Below are 18,760 nucleotides of genomic sequence, written 5' to 3' on the forward strand. Positions count from 1 at the left end.
GCAGGAGAGGGGCGGTGTGAAGGAGCAGGACAGTGTGGGGGTGTGGGGTAGGGGTGTGGCTGTGGCTCTGGCCTTTGAACTGCTGGGCTTTATCTCTGCCTAGTTGGCAGTCTGGGGAAAGAGGCAGACCCCAGGGAACAGACACCCCGCCCAGGCCTCAGGAAGCCACGGCCCCTCCTCACCTGGCCCTGCCCACCCCACCCTGAGCCCTGGGGGAGGGGTGCTTGGGGTGGGGTCAGGTACCCCTCCACGAGGACTGCATCCAACACTTCTGTCCACCCACTTATCCCACATGCTGGCCAGTGAGGCAACCCTGGGCCCCAAATGGGAAACAGGCCATGGGTGGCCGGAGCAATAGTACAATGGGGCAGGAGTTAGCCTTCACACGGTCCACTGGGGTTCGGTCCCTGGCATCCCATATGGCTCCCTAGCACTGGCAGGAGTAATTCATGAGTACAGAGCCAAGAGTAACCGTGAGCATCGCTAAGTGTGACACAAAAATTAGAAAAAAAAAAAAGAACTGTACTGGGGGGCCATGCAGGTGCTGAAGAGCAAACCCTAGACAGCTACATGGTGGGCAAATGCCTGCTCGCACGCCTGACGGCTCTGCCCTGCCCTCTTGGAAACGTTGGTGGTGAGGAGTCCAACATGGCCCTGTCCTCTGATGCTCCACTCTCCTGCTGTCACACAAAGATCCCAGATCACAAACAAGACTGACAAGGTCAAGAGAAAGGTCAAGAGAAAGATGGCAGCAGGCTGGAAGGTGGGGCTGAGTCCCAAGAAGAGACGCAGGTGGATGAGGGCCCTTGGAGTTGGTCCTGGTTGCCAGGCTGTGGGCTAAGGTGACAGCAAGATCAGTTTGCATTTCTTTTATTTTGCCACACCCAGCTGTGCTCAGGACTGACTCCTTAGTCTGTGCTCAAAGATCACTCCTGATGGGGCTTGAGGGAGCCAATGTGCTGAGGACCAGCCCCAGGGAACAGGCCTGAAGCAGGGCTGCCACAAGGATTAAGAGAGAGAAGAGAAAAAGCGTGGATCAGGTCAGCCTCGTGTACTGAGAGCCCTGACCGTCCTTCACGTCCAGTGTTTATTGCTTAGAACCAGTAATTACTGAAAAGAGAAGAGTCATCCAGGTTAGACTTTTGCATGTCCGAGGGAGTTAGTTTGTTTATGAGGCTATTCTTCCAGGAGGGGGAGCGGAGATAAGGCAGAGAGGACCCCTGCAGGGGGTCACATTCCAGGGCAACATTCCATCTCTGGACTCCTGCACTCTGGGTTCTGTTCCTAACATCTCCCCCTTCTTGTTTTGCATCTCCAGGAACTAGCAGTCCTGGCTGGATGGCTTCCGGGACTTGATTGGGCAGAGCTGCAACCTCTCTGGCATCTGGTGGACATCCTCGGGCAGAGAGAGCCAGATTGGGTGTTGTTGATTCATTCTGGTTGATCTCAGGGATATCGACTCCAGAGTGATGAAGCCACGGGGTGTCCTTTAAATACCCGCGTTTGTCTTTCCTGCTGGCGCTAACTTATAGAGAAGGGAAAATTACTGATATGTATTGCTCTCTTTTCCTCTACTGGAAATCCAGTAAACAGAATACAATAACAGATTAAGCTTACTTCTGATAAATGTTTATAGTTTTTTTTTTTATAAACACAGTGAGAGGTAATAGGTTTCATCTGTTCCTCTTTTGAGTAAGCTTGAACAGTCTCTCTGGGCTCACAGTTAAGGGTTAGAGCTGGTGACTTTTCTGGGGCACTTGTCATATTTCCAGATGACAGTCCTCCAACTGGGTTAGCTTTTCCCAACCCTCTAGGGTTTTTTTCATTGCCTCCTTTGTGTCAGAACCTCTTCCATGACCATGCTTGTTGGATTATAGTTTTAAGCATTTTAGGCTTAACATTGGGTTGTCCTTTCTTATCTGGCAGAGAGCTTATGGTAACGGAGTTACACCCATTACAGTGCTCCTGGGGATACACCCAGTCCCATAAATAAATCGCAAAAGAGGACTGGAGCGATAGCACAGCAGGTAAGGCATTTGCCTTGCACGCGGCCGACCTGGGTTCAATTCCCAGCATCCCATATGGTCCCCTGAGCACCACCAGGAGTAATTCCTGAGTGCAGAGCCAGGAGTAACCCTTATGCATTGCCAAGTATGACCCAAAAAGTAAAAAAAAAAAAAAAATCTCGAACGAGATCAAAAGCCACTGTTAAGCTTGGACCCGAGCATGGCTAACAGACCAGGGTAAATCAGAGGGGGGTGTGTTGGCCTATGCCACCTAAGCAGGGCCCCCGGAAGCCACTTGCTTCCACAATCCAAAGTTGCTGCCACACCCCCAGCCATGTCAGGATGGACCTAACCAAGATATAATCTCCTGAAAATTCTGGTATGCGGATTTTGTGACTGAAATCTCCAGGTTTTCTTGGGGTCAGAATGGTCTACCTTTCTCCACCTCCCTGTACTTCTGGAAACCTCAGCAGTCACATCCATACCCCAAAGGATCCACCCAATTGAAAAGCTACTCCAGCCTTACCTTCCTGATAAAAATACCAAATGCTCAAATGCCCTGAACAAACACCATGGACTCTGTATTGCAAACCAAAATGTACAAAAGGAGAGAGAGAACAAGATGGAAAATGCCTCCCATAAAAGTAGGCTGAGGCTGGGAGTTGGGGGTTGGGGGATGGTGATAGGGAAACGGGGGATATTGGTGGTGGGAAATGTATACTGGTGGAAGGATTATGCTGGATCATTGTATGACTGAAACCCAATTATGAACAGCTTTGTAATGGTCTATCTCACGGATATCCAATTAAAAAAATTGTTTAAAAAAAGTAATGTGGAGCGATAGCACAGCGGGTAGGGCGTTTGCCTTGCACGCAGCCAACATGGCCGACACAGGTTCGATTCCCAGCACCCCATATGGTCCCCTGAGCACCGCCAGGAGCAATTCCTGAGTGCAGGAGCCAGGAGTAACCCCTGAGCATCGCTGGGTGTGACCCAAAAAGCAAAAAAAAAAAAAAAGTAATGTGAAGTTCTTGCCCAATTCAGTCAGCTTAATCAATGGCTGAATAAATAGCAGTACTCCTGCGAAAGAAAGAAAGAAAGAAAGAAAGAAAAAGAAAAGAAAGGTGAAGGACCCAAAAGGCCTGGGGAAGGTCTAGGATTGACTTTCCTTTCCCACAAGGCGAAATTCCTCACTCCAGCCTGAGTCAAGGCTTTCTGAGGAATCGGATGGTGGAGATTAATTCCTGGGCGGGCAGAACAAATGGACGAAGGCATGACTTAACGGCTATGAAGTGGGGCAGGCAGGACTTATAGTCTGTGCTGCATGGGGGATTGTTGCAGACTTTATCAGTCCTAGAGAAAGGAGGTAATTAGAGAGTCAACTGTGCAAGTGTGCTCCCTTGGAAATCCCTGGGGGCGAGGGGGGTGGTAACAGCCTGTTGGATGTGCATCCCGACATGTCCTCCTAGCACACGATTCTGCAGCTTCACGACGTGGCACACTAAAAAGTCCCTTTAAAAGTTAGAGTTTGTGTGGGCTGTCTCCGATTCCATAGATGGACACAGTCAAGGGTGGCACTATAAGTCACAGTGCTGAATCACTAAGGCTAAATCTGCCACTGACCAGACAGCACCTGTATGGTCTGTGTGAGGAGGCACCCTTCCTTGTACGTCCCCACCAACCATCGTGACCCCACTCGGGAGAAACCCACTACTGAAAAGATTCTGGGGGATTAAGATCAACTCTCAGGCAGAACCCTTTCCCTTATCTCTGCTCTTAGTTTAGCAAAGACAACAACTGCCAGGAGGTCACTGAACTGCTAATGAAGCCAACAGGCTCTAAGCAAACTAAAGGCAGGAAAAGAAAACCTAGTAGAAAAGATGCAGCAAGATAGCAAGGCAGAACTTATTTTCCTCTTCTGATCCAAGTAGCAAGGTTTCCCTTTTTTTTTTTTTTTTGGCTTTTTGGGTCACACCCAGTGATGCTCAGAGGTTACTCCTGGCTCTGTATTCAGGAATATCTCCTGGCGGTACTTGGGGGACCATATGGGACACTGGGGATTGAACCCAGGTAGGCCGCGTGCAAGGCAAACACCCTACCCGCTGTGCTATCGCTCCGGCCCCTGCAAGGTTTCTTGAAATCCTCAGTATTCTTGGTTAGGCTTGCCATGCAGCTGTGGTCATGTCCGAGGCCAGGACAGACTCCTGGGATACCCAAGTGGGAAGCAGAGGCCATTAATGGACACGTCCAATCCAATGACCCTCTGACAACTCACTGTGTAAATTGTGAATTCAGGGTAGTGTCCCCACTTGCAGATTTAAGTGATTAAAGGCTCTGTCACCACAGAAGTGATGTTGGAGAGGCCAATGTAAGAAGGGGTTAAAAACCCTCAGGAGAAGTTAAATGAGACCCAGAGAAAAAGTTTGCTGAGGAACTATCCTGTTTTAGGCTTTTTTCTTTTTCATAGGTTGTTGCTTGTTCTTGGGAAAGCATGGGAAATTCTATTTCAGTTTCCAATGACTCCCCTCTGGGAACTATTTAACACTTATTGAAACATTGGAAAAGTTTCCAATTAGATCAGCGAAGAGGGAAGCATCTTACCGACCTTTGTAATACCCCATGGTGCTTCAAGCCTGCCTGAAGAAGGGGGGCCATGGTGTGGTCCCGGCTGTCACCTCCAGTCAAGCTCAGCCCAGCCGTGTGGGGAAGCTGAGTCACAGAGCCGTCACACAGTTTCTGCAGGAGCTCGAGCTCGGAGATGCCACAACACCTCAGTGCAACACAGAAGGGTCTGCAGCACTGGCACTGCTGAACAGACGGAAACCCCGCTCCTCCTGCTGTCCCCGCCAAAGGGGGCCAGCAAGTGCCCCAGTCCTCTCTGGGCTCACCTTGCAGGCCAGCAATGCTGACTCTTTTGGTGAGGTCTACCTCAGCCTGTGCCCAGCAGGATGGCCCTGGGGCCTGGGCACTGTCCCCAGCACTAGCACCACGTCCATGTGTAGTGCCTGTGCAGGGATGCTGCACACCCAGTGCCACAGTGACAATCCCCTCCTATGCATGGCTAGGAAGAAGACGCAGCTGTGCTGCCCCCAGGAAGCCCCAATACCACCATAGCTGCTCAACTGTGAGGAGCACCTGGAGCCTGCGCACGGCTCCTGGGGACTGGGCCAGAGACAGGGCATGGTGTGCTGTCATGGCTGAACAGGCAGCTGGTGTCAGGGTCCACTGACACTGACTGCAGACAGACACTACGGTGTGTGGAATTACATGACCCCCGAGGGGGGGCTCCAGGCGTGATGGCTGTGGCGTGTGGGACCCAGGGCAGGCTTGCATGGGGACAGTTGTGGTCAGAGCCAGCCTGGGGCAAGCAACCTTCAAGCAGGGAGACAGGAAAAGCTTCTCTTTATTGTGGGGCGGGTGGGCGGAGTCCAGAGCGGAGCCGCAGTGACTGGGAAGCGGTGATGAGGGTCAGGCGTGTAGGAAGCGGTTAAAGGCGTTATAGGCCGACTCCAGGTCGAACAGCATCTGGCGCACCTGGGAGTCATCCAGCTCATCTGATGCTGACATGCCACTCAGGGTCTGCAGCCTGCGGGACACAGGATGGCCCTGGTGAAGTGCCTTGTGGGGGCGGGTGTGTGCATCACGCTGAGGGGGCTAGGGAGAGCGTGTGCTGACGAGGGCAGGGAGGCTCATGCCGTGGGGGGCCGGGGGGTAGGTGCCGTGGAGACCAGGGAGGCGTGTGCTGTGGAGTGTTGGGCTACATGTGAGCTGCGGAGTGGAGGTGTGTGGTGTGCCGGATGCGGAGGGGGTTCTGGGCTGGGGGGGACAGTCACCACTGGCTGACGGTCTGGCGGCCCTCGAAGTCTGGAGGCAGATGGCTCATGCGGTGCATGGTCTCCATCAGCTCCCGCAGGTCAGGCTGGATCTGCAGGCGACACAGCAGCTGGGCCCACGATCTGGCCCCCTGCCCCACCCCCAGACCCCCGGCCTCTCCCCAGCCCCACCTCGTCCATGGCTCGGATCTCCAAGCGCAGTTTGTCCATCACCGTGATGAAGAGCTGAGGGTGAGAGGGTGAGAGTGAGCCTAGGTCATGTGGCCGTGGCCAGGTGTCTCTAAGGTGTCAGCCCAGCCTGCCTTTCCTTCTCCCTGTGGCTGTGGCCTAGCCTGAGTTCTGTGGTGAGCATGGGGAAGTGCAGGCAAGCCCTCCATGCTGTGCCCCTGGGCGCACCGAGACCACGTCAGCAATGCAGCGGTTCAGGTTGCCCTTGTCGTCCTTGATCGTGATGGGCCGGTCCTCCTTGATCCTCTCCATGGCGAGTGGACAGTCCAGCTGGTGGGAGGGAGAGGTGTGGGCACCGGCCTGGCGGGCTGAGGGCTCCCCACAGCCCGACGCAAGCCCCACTCACCCGGAACTTGCGACAGAACTCATCAATGGAGCCGATCTCTGAGCCCTGGACCTGCCGGAAGGCAGCTTTGTACTGGACCAGGAGGCGGGAGCAGGCGGCTGTGTACCTGCGGGGTCGGTCACGCCCTCAGCCCTGCCCAGCTGTGGCCAGCCCGCACACAGGAGAAGGCCACGAGTTCCTGGAGGTCTACACAAGGGGCAATCCTGCAGAGCGGCGAGGGGTGGCTGAGAGGCAGCTACGGTGCACCGGGCGGGAACACTGGGGCTGAGGCCTGACCAGAGTTCCCTTGGGTTGTCCTCCTTGATAGCACAGCGGTAGGGCATGCCTTGCGCGCAGCCAGCCCGGCCGAGCCGGGTTCGATTCCTCCGCCCCTCTCGGAGAGCCCGGCAAGCTACTGAGAGTATCTTGCCCGCACTGCAAAGCCTGGCAAGCTACCCGTGACGTATTCGATATGCTAAACACTGTAACTGGGCCTGCTCGAGCAAATTGATGAACAATGGGAGGGCTGTGTCCGTGACCGTCCTCCTTGAACCTGGGGGCCTTCTGAAGCCCCTCCAGCACGGACATTCCCCTCCCGGCCCTGGGGAGTCAGCAAGAGGCTCACTCGTTGGGGGTGACGCAGTCCTTGATGTAGGCCTTCTCCAGGGCCTGCATGGTCTTCACCACCGCAAACAGTTCTGCCATGTTGTCGTACCTGCGGGGAGGTGCCATCAGGATGCCAGCGTGGCCCCCACACGAGCCCTCCCACAGGGCAAGCACCGGGGTGGGGGGCTGGGGTCTCACTTCTCCCGCTCCCGGGCATTCTTGTACAGCTTCACCTCCTGTGGGGACAACAGCGGAGCATCACGCGGGGGGCCTGCCTGGGTCCCACGCGCGCAGCAGGCCGGGGGCCACTCACCTCGTACAGCTCGGGCTTGTTCCCAGGGCCTGCAGAGAGGAGAGAGAGCTGGGCACGGAGACCAGCCTCGGCCGCGCCCTGGGCATCCTGAGGGTCGGCCCGGAGTGCCTGGAGGCTGTGACCACTTGTGGGGGCCCTCGTCGCGACGCCCCTAGGGCCGGGGCTGTGCCCACCCTCGGGGACGAGCCCCCGTGCCCAAGCCACTCACCTCCCCCGGCCTGCGTGGCTGGGATCCCATGGAACATGCTGAGCGCTCTGGGGGTGCTGCAGAGACCTGGGGGGCAGAGCCGGCCACTCAAGGGGACCGCCCGGGAGGGGGCCCAGATGCAGGAGGGGAAGCGGGGATGAACTCGGGACCAAGGGGCTCCCGGGGGGCGTGCCCGAGGCTCCGCTGCCCTCCCGGGGCGGGACTCGCGGGACACCGGCGTCCAGAGGTCCCAGCGGAGCTGCAGGGCCAGATCCAGCCCCACCCCCGGGGAGCCGGTGCGCGGAAGGCCCGCGAGCGACACACCCGGGGGTCCCTGACGGCTCCCCAGTACCTGGCAGGCGCGCACAACCGCGGCGATCCAGGAACGTAGGCCGCAGGGTGGCCCGCGCGTGCGCGGCCCGCCCCCCAGTGAAGCAAACCACGCCCCCGAGAGAAGACAAGCCATACGCAAGATCCCGTCCCCGCGAGACCACAAACCACGCCCCGAAAGGGAACCAGCCCTGCGCGCGCGCAGCCCCGCCCCCAGCGAAGCAAACCACACCCCCTAGAGGAGGACCAGCCCCGCGGGCCCCTCCCCCGTAAGACCACAAACCACGCCCGAGAGGGGACCAGCCCCGCGCGTGCGCGGCCCGCCCCCCAGTGAGAGGACCAGCCGGGAGTGGGAGCAGTGGCGTTTATTGGGGTTCAGAGGCGCTGGAAGAAGAGCTTGTGGGCGCGGTCCAGTGCGCACGCGCCTGCGCCTGGCGGCAGCAGCTGTCGTAGTCTGTCGCGGTCCTCGGTAGACAGGTGGCGGCTGCACAGCTGCAACTCCTGCAGCTGCGCGGTCATCTGGGCCCACAGGCTCGGGCCCAGGGGACCCCGGACGGAGCAGCCTGCAGTGGGGGCAGGACCCCAGACCATCAGGGCGCCCCAGACAGGAGCATTATGTCCACTGCCAGGGACCGGGCTGCTTCCCCACCTAGGGCTTCACCGTGGCTATGGAGGACTGAACCTGGGGATGTCCTCCCACCCCACCCCCTCGCCCCGCAACAGGCCATGGGGCGCTGCAGCCTCTCCCCTCACCGGACAGGCTCAAGAAGCGGAGCCCGCGGGGCCGCTCTTGCAGAACGGATAGGAGCTGCTCCAGGCCAGTGCGGCTGATCCTGGGGTTGGCAGACAAGTCCAGGGAGACGAGAGAGAGGCACTTGGGGAGGCATCTGTGACGGGGAGTCACAGACCGGGTGGGTCAGCTCCAGGGACGTGGCCCCCAACAGACTACTCCGGGGGCTGCAGGCTGCCACAGCCCTTGTTCCTGTGGGCCTGAGGCAGGACCAGTGGGAAAGGCCCTAAGAGTCTCAGGGACATGAGGGACACAAGGAGCACTTGACGGGGACTGGCTAAGCTCCTACAAGAAGTAGCACAAGGGGGCAGGTGGGGGCATCGGCATCACCTGCTCAGGGCTCCCACAGCCTCATCGTCCAGGTGGTTTGCAGACAGGCTCAGGTGTGCCAGGGCACAGCCTTCCTGGACACAAGCAGAGGCCCGGGGGCCAGATCCAGTGGGTGCTTGTCCCTTGCTGCCCAGAGGGGACAGTCTCCCACCTCGGAACAGGACCCATGCAGCTTCCAATGCCCACTCAGAGGGGACAGCATCCCCCCTAGGAGGCAGATTGGAAGTATCCTTCAGCACATCTGGAGGAAATCTGCCCAAACCCACCACCCTTGCCCTGGGTGCAGGGGGCATGCACACCTTTGTCAGGTACACAGCCACTGGCTCCATAAGGTCCGAGTTGTGAGGCCTGCCCAGCACACTGCCGAGGTCCAGGTGCAGAAGGCTGCTGGTGCGCAGGCTCTGCAGCAACTGGGCCATTGCTGTAGGGCCCAGGGCATTGTAGGACAGCGACAGTGTCTTCAAGCACTGGGCATCTGCAGCAGAGGCCAGACTGTTCCTCAGCCCACAGGCCACTCCCGCCCCACTGCCGTCCTGGGTCAAACCCCAGTGACGCTAAATGTCCACACTTAGAAAACTGAGGCCACTACCTGGGTCCTCTGGCTGGGAGGGGCAGGTCAGATTCCCACTCTGGGTCCCTGCTGCCCCTCTACCAGGACCATGGCCTTGGGGGCTCCAGGCCACCATGTCCTGGTACTGACCCATTGTGGCTTCATGCTCATGGCCCCCAGACCCCAGCAAAGGTCCTGGACATACTGGCCGCACACCTTGGAAGGCGCTTCCCAAGGCTGCCTGATGGCGCAGGAAGAGGTGGGGGCCCAAACCGCAGGCCTGGAGCCGCAGAGTGCTGAGCGCAGGGCAGGCCCGGAGGACAGAGGCCAGGGCAGGGCCACAGGCATCTCCTAGGGGGTTCATGCTCAGGTCCAGTTCCTCGAGACTCTGTGGGAGATGCAGATTAGCACCGGGCACCTGCCTGGGACCCCGAGCCCTGTGGCTGGGCTGCTGCCCCATCCTACCTGTGAGGACACCATGCCCCCAAGGCCATCGGCGAGCTGACGTAGGCCCTCAGGGCCCAGGTGGTTGGATGACAGGTCGAGAAGGATCAGGCTGGGCACAGTGCCCAGGGTGGCCAGCAACTCGGGAGTGCAGGTGTCCCCGAGTCGGTTCCCTGCCAGGCGCAGCTCCCGGAGTGTGGCATGCAGTTTGAGTGCCCGCAGGAGGGGGGTGAGCTGGGCCTGGCGCAGGGCCAGGCTGCAGGCGCTGAAGGTGGGGGCCAAGCCCTGGCGCTCTGTGGCCTGAAGCACCTGCTGGTGCTCTCCTGCGGGGAGGGCTGTGTCACCAGCTGGTCTGCCCTGTGAATGCCAGCCCCCCATCACCCAGATGCCAGGGCTCCATTAGGAAATGCTAGAGATCCACCCCTAGCCTATAGCCCAGGCCCAGCTCCAAACGTCCTCTCTGCTCACACGTGACCCGGGAACAGCTGGAGTAGATGTGTGGGGTTAGTGATAACCAAGTACAGGTGTGTGAAGAGCTAGCTCACTGAGGATAGGTGTGTGTAGACCACCAAGGACAAGTATGAAGAGCTCATTAAGGACAGGCGTATGAAGAGACCACCGAGGGCAGATGGGTGTGGAGACCAAGGACAGGTGAGAAGAGATCACTGAGAACAGGTGTGAAGAGACCACCAGGGCAGTTGTGTGTGTAGGATGACACTGCTTTGTCCTTTCTCCCTTGCCACAAGGAGCTTAGGTTTATTGGGTCACTCCCATTCTTTTGTAAGGTCAGAGCTTTCTAGGACACTGAACTTGTAAATTAATATTGCCTTTCTCCTCTCCTTATGTCTTTTGAATAGTTTACTTTAAAGCAATGTTCTTTTGTATAGACACAAGAAGACAATTAATATTATGCTTTTGTAACTTGGGATTTAATTGGCTTCGAATATTATTCATTCCCGGGCATCTGCTTTCTCAACTTAAGCCTCAGTTGCCCTCTGTTGCTAGCACCCCAAAAGTAGGGTCCCGACGAGGGACTGAATGGAACCAGGGCAAGCAGTATGCTATGTGCTACCCTGGGATTGAGATGGGCCTGGCCCAAGTGCCATAATGCTTAACTGTAAGTTAAGAGCTTGGTCATGGACAAATGCTGTCATGATCAAAAAAGTAAAAACTAGATTCGGACCCTGCTAGGGCTAGGAATAATTAATCTGGCCTGAGTGCTGTAGTCTGAGTCTGTAGCAAAATATTCCCAGGAGAGCTGCCCTACAAGCCTCAATGGTATCTCTTACTTTGTCCATACAAAAATAACTAGTATTAAGATGATGATACTTATTGAACTGAGGAAAGGAGTAAAACACCTTAAGAGGTATTTTGCCCTTGGGAAGTCAAGAAGGGCTTTCTTTTGTTGATTTGGCTACATGACTGAGTGCAGTGTCAGCCCAGAGTGCTGGGGAGTCTGAGAAGAGAGTTGGAGAGAGTGGAAGGAGCAGGGTAGCAAGATGGAGTGCGTAGAGGCTAGCAAGGGGGACAGAGAGAGAAGGATGTAGAAAAATACAGGAGCAGGCATGTGGAGAGAGAGCCCAGGCTGCAAGATGGAGTGGAGAGATGAGCAAAGACAGGAGATGGGAATGAGGGGAGTGTGAGACTAGAATGGGGGGGCTCAGAGAGACTGGGGCAGGCACGTGGGGAGAATGGAATAAATGGCATCTGATCAATCAACTGCTTAGCCCTCATTTCCTCTGCCGTCTGCCCCATGTCCCGGGCTGTCCCAGCTGGGGGAGCAGCCCAGGCCCACCCTGACGGCTAGGGGAAGAGCCGTCGGGGCCTCCCCCGGGTGCCCCCTGGAGATACTATACAATGTGAAGAGGACAGGCATGTGAGGGTGTGTGAGTGTGTGTGTGTGTGTGTGTGTGTGTGTGTGTGTGTGTACGAAGAGGCTCACCTACCTTGCTCCAGGCTCTGGCAGGCCCGGCAGGCATGTGAGGGTGTGTGTGTGTGTGTGTGTGTGTGTGTGTGTGTGTGTGTGTATGAAGAGGTGTGGTGTGTGTGTGTGTGTACGTATGAAGAGGCTCACCTACCTTGCTCCAGGCTCTGGCAGGCCCGGCGGTAGCGTTCACTCAGGGGAGGCAGGTCCCAGGAAGTCACCTCAGCCAACACCTGGAAGGGGTTGTTGTAAGCGACAGCTGGGTCCAGGGTGCAAGCTGGGCTCAGTCAGGGTCGCTCACCTCCTCGTTGCTTTGCAGCACATCAGGTATGGGGTCCTGCGGGGCCAGCAGGGCACCCTCCTTCCTCAAGGTGAGCCGCGGCAGCAGCCCACACGCCTGGTGGTAGCGCTGGGCAGCCTGCCTGGCCAGCCAATCCACAGAACGGGCGTTGGGACTGCGGGAGGGAGTGGCCAAGTGGGGCTGGCCCCAGCAGCACTGACCCACTGCTCCAGAAACCCCGCCGGCATCCCATTTGTCCCTTCTCTGGTGCCCCTCCAAGCTGCTCTGGCTACAAGTCCCCGGGGCAGAGCCTCACCCCGGCAGGTCCTTGCCGAACCTCGTCACCAGCTGCAAATGCGAGGTGGCATGGAGCTGCTGGGTGTGGGGGCACGTGGCTGACCGGGTGGGGACCTTACCTGTGTGGGACGGGGATAAGGAAAAGGTTGTCCTGAAAGCGAACCCGAACCCGGATGGGAGGGGGCAGGCTGGGACCCTGCGGGCAGGGAGGGGGGCAGTCAGGAAGACCAGCCCCGGCCCCAGTCGCCCCACCCCTCCTGCACCTACCGAGGGCTGTAAGGCCGGGATGGTGGGAGACCCCGAGGCTGAACTACCATCTCCACGCGGGGCGTCCGGGACACCTCTGTCCTGTCTTGCCCGGGCCCGGGGCCTGACGGGGCTGTCATCGCTGCTGGCCCCAGGGCTGCTGGGCGCGTCCTCCTCCAGCCAGTCCCCTGCTAGGCACTCCTCCTCAGGGATCAGCGCAGCCAGGGCCGCGCCCTCACGGGGGCTCCGCAGAGACCGCTGGCAGCTCGGGGCCCTGCCCACTCCGCCACCAGCTGTCCACGCGGCTGTGCGGCTGGGCGCGCGGGCAGCGACCGCTGGGGCCTTGTTCCGCTGTCGCTTCCGGGCTGGCCGAAGGGGCCTTGTGCTGTCCTCCCCCTCTGAGCTGCTGCCCCCCTCCAGCTGCTGCCAGCTCCTTCGAGGCCTGGGGGCGCCCTGAGGGGCGTGGGGGGGTCCTGGGCAGGGGCTCCGGGGAGGAGAGGTCTCAGGGTCAAACAGACAGCTGTCAGGCAGAGTCTGGGGAGCCGGGGGACTGTGGGGAGCTGAGGAGAGGAGACAGAGGCGTGAGGCAGGAGGCTCCACCGAGTGGGGCGGGGCTTGCCAAAGCCACTTGCCTGCATCAGCAGAGGCCCCGCGCAGCAGCTGCTCCATGGCGCCAACCTTCTCGCGGGTGTCACGGTCCAGCTCCCGGTGATAGAGCTGCACCCACTGCTGCAGTGTCTCCAGCGGGCGGTGGCCCTGCGTGTGTGTGGGCGCTGAGCAGGGCAGGCCCCCACTGCCCGCCCTCCAACCACCTCCGTCGGGCTGCTCACCTTCGTGGTTCGTGCAGAGAGCGACGCCCCCCGCCCGATGAGCAGCTCAGCCACTTCGAAGTGACCGCAGGTGAGTGCATCGTGCAGGGGGGTGATGCCCTCACAGCCCGGGCCCCCGGGGTCGTCCACCAAGGCTCCATGGTCCAGCAAGAAGCGCACAATATCTGCGGCCAACACCCAGGACATGCATTGGACCCACCACCTGGTGCCAACCAAATCAGGAGCCGCTGCCCAGTCTCCCCGTTCAGCCCGATACCCAGCCAGGTGTCTGTGGGACCCACGGACCTATCTAGGTACACGTGGGACCCTCTATCCACAGTTCCCACCCTGCCCGACACCTACCCAGGTGTCCATAGTTGCAGGCCTCATGCAACGGTGTCCAGCCACAGTAGTCCCGAGGGTTTAGGGGGTGACCCTGTGACCGAAGATCAGCCTCAGTTTCAGATAAGAACCAAGCCCTCTGCCAGCTGTGGCCTCCCCAAGAGGCAGGCAAGGCTTCCACGTGGGCACTGCAGGCCTGCCCCAGCCCCGGACACACAGGGCACCCACCTGCCTCACGAGGTCCTGGACGCGGCCCAGGCGGCCCTCAATGCAGGCCCGGTGAAGCAGTGTCTCCCCCACGTCATTGCGCCTGTTCCACTGTGGACACAGCCCCGGGATAGGCAGAGTGAGGGGCAGGTCGCGTGCAGATGCGTGGGCACACGCTCAGCCTGTCCCCTTACCTTGTTTCCCCTTTGTCGGGGGGCCCGAAGCTCCTCCTCCTCATCGTCCTGCTGCCGCCGCCTGGGTGGAGACATGCCCTCGTCCTCTTCCTCTGGAAAAGAGTGCAGCAGCCTGAGGCCCAGTCCTCACCCGGGGGCTGCGGCCCTGACCTTTCTGTCCATGGGACCCCATCCCTGAAGCCCCTGCGTCCCACCCCGGCTCTCCGGGGCTGCCTAAGAACTGCCGGTCCCCAGGGCCCATGCTTGCTCCTTTGACCCCTCCCTCCTCTTCCTCTGACCTTTTCTAGAAACTTCACAGGCTCATCTTCCTGAGATCAACTGTCCAGTGTCCAGCTGGCAGCCCTCCAGGACACACCCTGGATGTCCTAAAGGCAGCTGGCCATTCCCCAACAGGTTCCCGGTCCCTGAGAATCCAGACCCACAACCCAAAAGTCCGCCCTGGACGCCGCCGTCACCTCATGGAACCAGTGGCCTCACCACTTCTACCCAGCCTGCCCCTCATTGGTCAACTCAGTTCCTGTCGGCTGGGCCTCCCATTGGTGCCGAGGAGCTCAGGGTCTTCCATCCAGGGACACGGAGTCCTCACCACTCTCTGAGAGCTCCAGCTCACTGGCCTCCGGGCTGCTGCTGTCCGCATCCAGGTCTGCATCCTGCTCCTCCTCCTCCCCCTCAGTCTCTTCACTCAGTCCCTGCAGCTTGGCTTCGGTGTGGGGAGCTTCCTGAGGGCGCAGCCGCAGCTGCACGGCATGGAGGTGCTGCAGAATCTGCCTCTGAGGGCAGGGAGACGTCCAGCTCAGGATGGGACAGGGGTGGGGGCACACGGACGCTGGAGGGGTCCGGGCCAGGGCGGCAGGAAGCACACCTGGAGCCGGGGTTGCTGGGTCTGCCGAGCACAGTTCAGCGCCTCCTGGAAGCATGGCACCAGCAGTTCGTAGGCGTCACCCGCCTCGTCCCGGGACAGAGCGATGTTCAGCCACGTCTGGGCCTCCTGGATGGGAGAGGGACTCAGGCTGCGGCCACAGCCCCCAGGAGCGTCAGGGAAGGTGGCCTGGACAAAAGCACTGTGCAGGGGGCTAGCGCAACAGGACAGCAGGGAGGGCGTCTGCCTTGTACACGGCCCACCCAGGTGCGATCTGGGAACCTCGTCTTGGTCCCCGAGGCCCACCAGAAGTGATTTCTGAGTGTAGAGCTAGCAAGAAACTCTGAGCGTCACTGAGTATGGCCTCCCCCCCAGAAACAGAAAAACACGACAGCCTTCACCTCCGTGAAGTGTGCGTTCCCTCACCTCCAGGGTGTTGCCGGCTCGAAGCCGCAGCTCCTCCTGGTAGTGGTGCACGGCCCCGCTGTGGTCCTTCATGTCCCCCAGGGTGGTGGCCAGGGACACGTGGATGACAGCCAGCTCGGGCCCAGGCCTGTTCAGCTGTTCCGCCAAATGCAGCTGGGGAGGCAGTGACAGTGAGGCTCGTCTCGCGGCCCGGACCCTCTTCTGCACTGAGCCCAGTGTGGTACCTGCCGCCGGTAGGCGTCTGCTGCCTTGGGGAAGTCGCCCGCCTTTGAGAATAGGTCCCCCAGCTGCTCGCAGATGCCCATGGCACTCTGAGGATCACTCCCCTCTGGTTCCTCCTGCTGCTGCTGCAGACGGACCACTGCCAGCACTGCCAGAGAGAAGCTTGTGCAGGAGGGGTTGACCTGGTGTTCTCCTGCACCCCGTGGGGGAGTGAGGCCAAAGGGTGTGCCAACTAACGTGAGGGTTGAAACGGAATCACGCAGAACCCTGCTTGCCACAGCCCGGTATTGCCAGCGCAAACCAGGTACTGCCTCAGCTTCCTGAAGGAGAGGACCCTAGCACACCTGGGCACCTCCCTGAGCTCTGGCAGGAAAGAACCTCGACACATACTGGGTACTCCCCTGATCTCTGGTGGGAAAGAAGCCTGGCACACACTGGGTACTCCCCTGAGCCCTGGCGACCACCCCAAACCAAGCCTTGAGGCTCAGGAAGAAAAGAGCTTCTTCTCTACAGGCTACCTTGGCTAAAGCATGGTGCTTGGGGCTCCCCTCCATTCCCCCTGGCGCTCACCATGCTTGAGGGCCTGGCGGACAGCTGCCTTCTGAGAAGGCTTCTGGGAGCCCAGTCTGTAGGCCTTCTTCAGGGCTCTCTTCGCAGCCAAGAAGTCCCCCAAGTCCTGCAACACCTGGAGGAAGGAGGGACAGCTGTGGCCGCTGCACCGGCCCCCCCCCCAGCCAGCCCCTAGCCAGCCCCCGCCGAGTGGCACCTGGGAGAGAAGCAGGCAGCAGTCACTCTCCATGCAGCCCTTCCTCAGCACCCGGGCGCACTCCCGGGCACCCTCCAGGCAGCGCATGGCCTGCGAGTGCTGTCCCCTGCGCCAATGCATGGCACCCAGGTTGTAGCGGGCCCGGAACAGGTCCTCATAGAGGTGGTTTTGCCTGGGGAGGGAGACAGAGGGTGGGATCCATTCAGGACTCCAGCCTCCTGCAGAGCAAGTCTGTACTGCCCCCCCTGACGGGGCAGGTGAGGCCCCCGACGCACACAGAGCAGGCCTTACTCTGCGAGGAAGATGCTCTTCTTGAAGAACTCACTGCAAAGGGCCTCCTGCTGCTGGCTCTCGAAGGTGAGCCCCAAGTTGAGGTACAGCCGGGTTCTCATCTCACTAAGCTCCCGCTGTGCCAATGTCCCTGGAAGGTGTCAGGCAGACACTCGTGTCTCATACCCACACTGGCCCTCCTGCTGTGGCCTTGCCTAGCTGCCCACTTCCTGCAACCCCCGGGCCTCTTGCAGGAGGGGCTTCTCATGCATCCTGTATTCATGAAGGGGGGTCGCAGGCGTGGGTGGGAATGGTGGAGAGGGCCAGCCCAGGGGCACTCACCCTCCAGCTTCTCATCCACGATGGCCAGGCTCTTCTCAAACGCGGCCTGTGCCTGCAGCAAGGCCTCCTGGGACTGGCAGTGGTCATAGACGTCCAGGTGGGTGCGGCCAATGGTGGCCCAGGCCCTCTGCAGCTCGATGTGGTTGGACAGGGACTCAGCCAGCTCCAGGTAGCAGTGCTGGTGCTGGGGGGCAGAGGATGGGCCAGTGCGACCTCCCTGGCAAACTCACTGGTCCTGGGTCACCACCAGGAGAGTGAGTGGCGCCAGCCCGCCGCCTCCCTGGGGAGCGGATCCTCTGCTACATCCAGCATTGCCAGCTTCACGACAGTCAGCCACCCGCCACTCTGACAAGTGCCCAGGCCCGGCGAGACGCTGCCCACCTGCAAAGCAGCAGCGTAGTCCTCCAGCTCGGCCAGCCGCTCCCCGACCTTGCGGTGGGCCAAGGCGCAGCCCAGAGGGTCGCCCGCGCTCTCCAGCAGCAGGAGTTCCTGCTGGTGTTCCCGCAGCGCCTCCGTGTAGCGGCCTAGGGGGCGCAGCAGACTTCAGCCCGGTGGCCCCGGCCCCGGCCCCCCGCCCGGCCCCCAGCACGCACCATGGCCAGCCAGCAGCTCCCCCAGCTGGTGGCAGAGGGCGGCTTCCTCCTGCGGCTGTCCGCTCCTTCTGGCCTTGGCCTTGGCCTTGCTCAGCTCTGTGGATACAAGCAGGAGGCCGGGAGGATAAGCGCCTCGCGGTGAGCCTCGGCCCCCCCGCCCCCGGGCCCACCCGGGCCCGGCGCGCTCACCGCGGAGCTCGCGCTCCAGACTCATGCTCCGCCAGCCCAGCCCGCGGGCCCGGATTTCCCGCGCTCGGCCGCCGCCCCGCTCCGCGGGGCATCCCGGGAAGTGTAGTCCGCGCCCCGCGGCACCCTGGGAGTTGTAGTCCGGGGAGTGTCGTGCGCAGCCAGCCTGGCGGGCGGGGCGCGCCGGGAGAGTCGGGTGCAGGCGGCACGGGGCTTCGGGACGCAGCGGGGGCGGGCCGGGGTCGGGACAGAACCAGAGCTGGCGGGAGGGCGGGTGGGGAGGACCTTGAGAAGGGTGGGGAGCCGTGAGAGCAGGAGGGGAAAAGCGGGTGATGGTGGGCGGGAAAGGACGGAAGGGCGGGGACAGGCGGCAGGAGCGGGGTCAGGAGGGAGGGGCGGGGACAGGTGGGAGGGGCGGGGACAGGCGGGAGGGCGGGGACAGGCGCGAGGGCGGGAATGGGCGGGAGTAGGAGGGGAGAGGGGCGTTGGGGGGGCGGGGACAGAGACAGGTGCGCCCCGCGGGGCGGGGTCAGCGAGAGGCGGGGACAGCGGGAAGGAGCCACCTTGTCCACACCTGTCTGGAGCCTGGCGAGCAGACCACAAGAGCACCTGCCATCACCTTGCAGTGAGATTACGCAGAAGAAAGGACGCGTTCCCGGGAGACCCGCCTGATCGGAGCCACTCCGGTGCCCAGTGAGGGCGGACTGGTGAAATGCGCCCTTCGTCTGTCTGCGGGAGTGCGTGTCCCCCACCCCACACCCCCAATGAACACATCAGGTTTTGCCTCGGAGTGTGTGCGTCCACTTGGGTTCCGTTGGTCCAAAACGCAAACTGGCCCCTCTCTGAATTTGCACT

The 18,760-nt window shown here is 60.4% G+C and overlaps 2 protein-coding genes across 2 annotated transcripts; both read right to left on the minus strand.

Annotated features, from left to right (window-relative positions):
* Positions 1-5,391: 5,391 nt before the first annotated feature.
* On the minus strand, positions 5,392-7,638 carry VPS28 (VPS28 subunit of ESCRT-I). The gene is made up of 9 exons (XM_056125291.1): positions 7,520-7,638; positions 7,312-7,340; positions 7,197-7,234; positions 7,018-7,107; positions 6,414-6,519; positions 6,236-6,337; positions 6,011-6,064; positions 5,840-5,931; positions 5,392-5,592 (listed from the first exon to the last, which is right to left on the minus strand). The coding sequence occupies exons 1-9, from the start codon at positions 7,554-7,556 to the stop codon at positions 5,475-5,477; spliced, it is 666 nt and encodes a 221-aa protein (XP_055981266.1). The 5' UTR covers positions 7,557-7,638; the 3' UTR covers positions 5,392-5,474.
* Positions 7,639-8,201: 563 nt separating this feature from the next.
* Positions 8,202-17,964, minus strand: TONSL (tonsoku like, DNA repair protein). Its single transcript, XM_056125295.1, has 26 exons — positions 17,909-17,964; positions 17,720-17,815; positions 17,508-17,650; positions 17,127-17,310; positions 16,806-16,935; positions 16,515-16,686; positions 16,319-16,433; positions 15,751-15,896; positions 15,527-15,679; positions 15,104-15,229; positions 14,828-15,011; positions 14,242-14,333; positions 14,069-14,158; positions 13,862-13,934; positions 13,520-13,683; positions 13,322-13,445; positions 12,672-13,249; positions 12,563-12,639; positions 12,168-12,321; positions 12,021-12,099; positions 9,964-10,265; positions 9,715-9,886; positions 9,248-9,423; positions 8,949-9,022; positions 8,582-8,715; positions 8,202-8,391 (listed from the first exon to the last, which is right to left on the minus strand). Exons 1-26 carry the CDS (start codon positions 17,931-17,933, stop codon positions 8,204-8,206), a joined length of 3,951 nt encoding a protein of 1,316 aa, XP_055981270.1. The 5' UTR covers positions 17,934-17,964; the 3' UTR covers positions 8,202-8,203.
* Between the last annotated feature and the right edge of the window lie 796 nt (positions 17,965-18,760).

Source organism: Sorex fumeus, unplaced genomic scaffold, assembly GCF_029834395.1.
Source record: "Sorex fumeus unplaced genomic scaffold, SorFum_2.1 ptg000054l, whole genome shotgun sequence".
In the NCBI taxonomy this organism is placed as follows: domain Eukaryota; kingdom Metazoa; phylum Chordata; class Mammalia; order Eulipotyphla; family Soricidae; genus Sorex; species Sorex fumeus.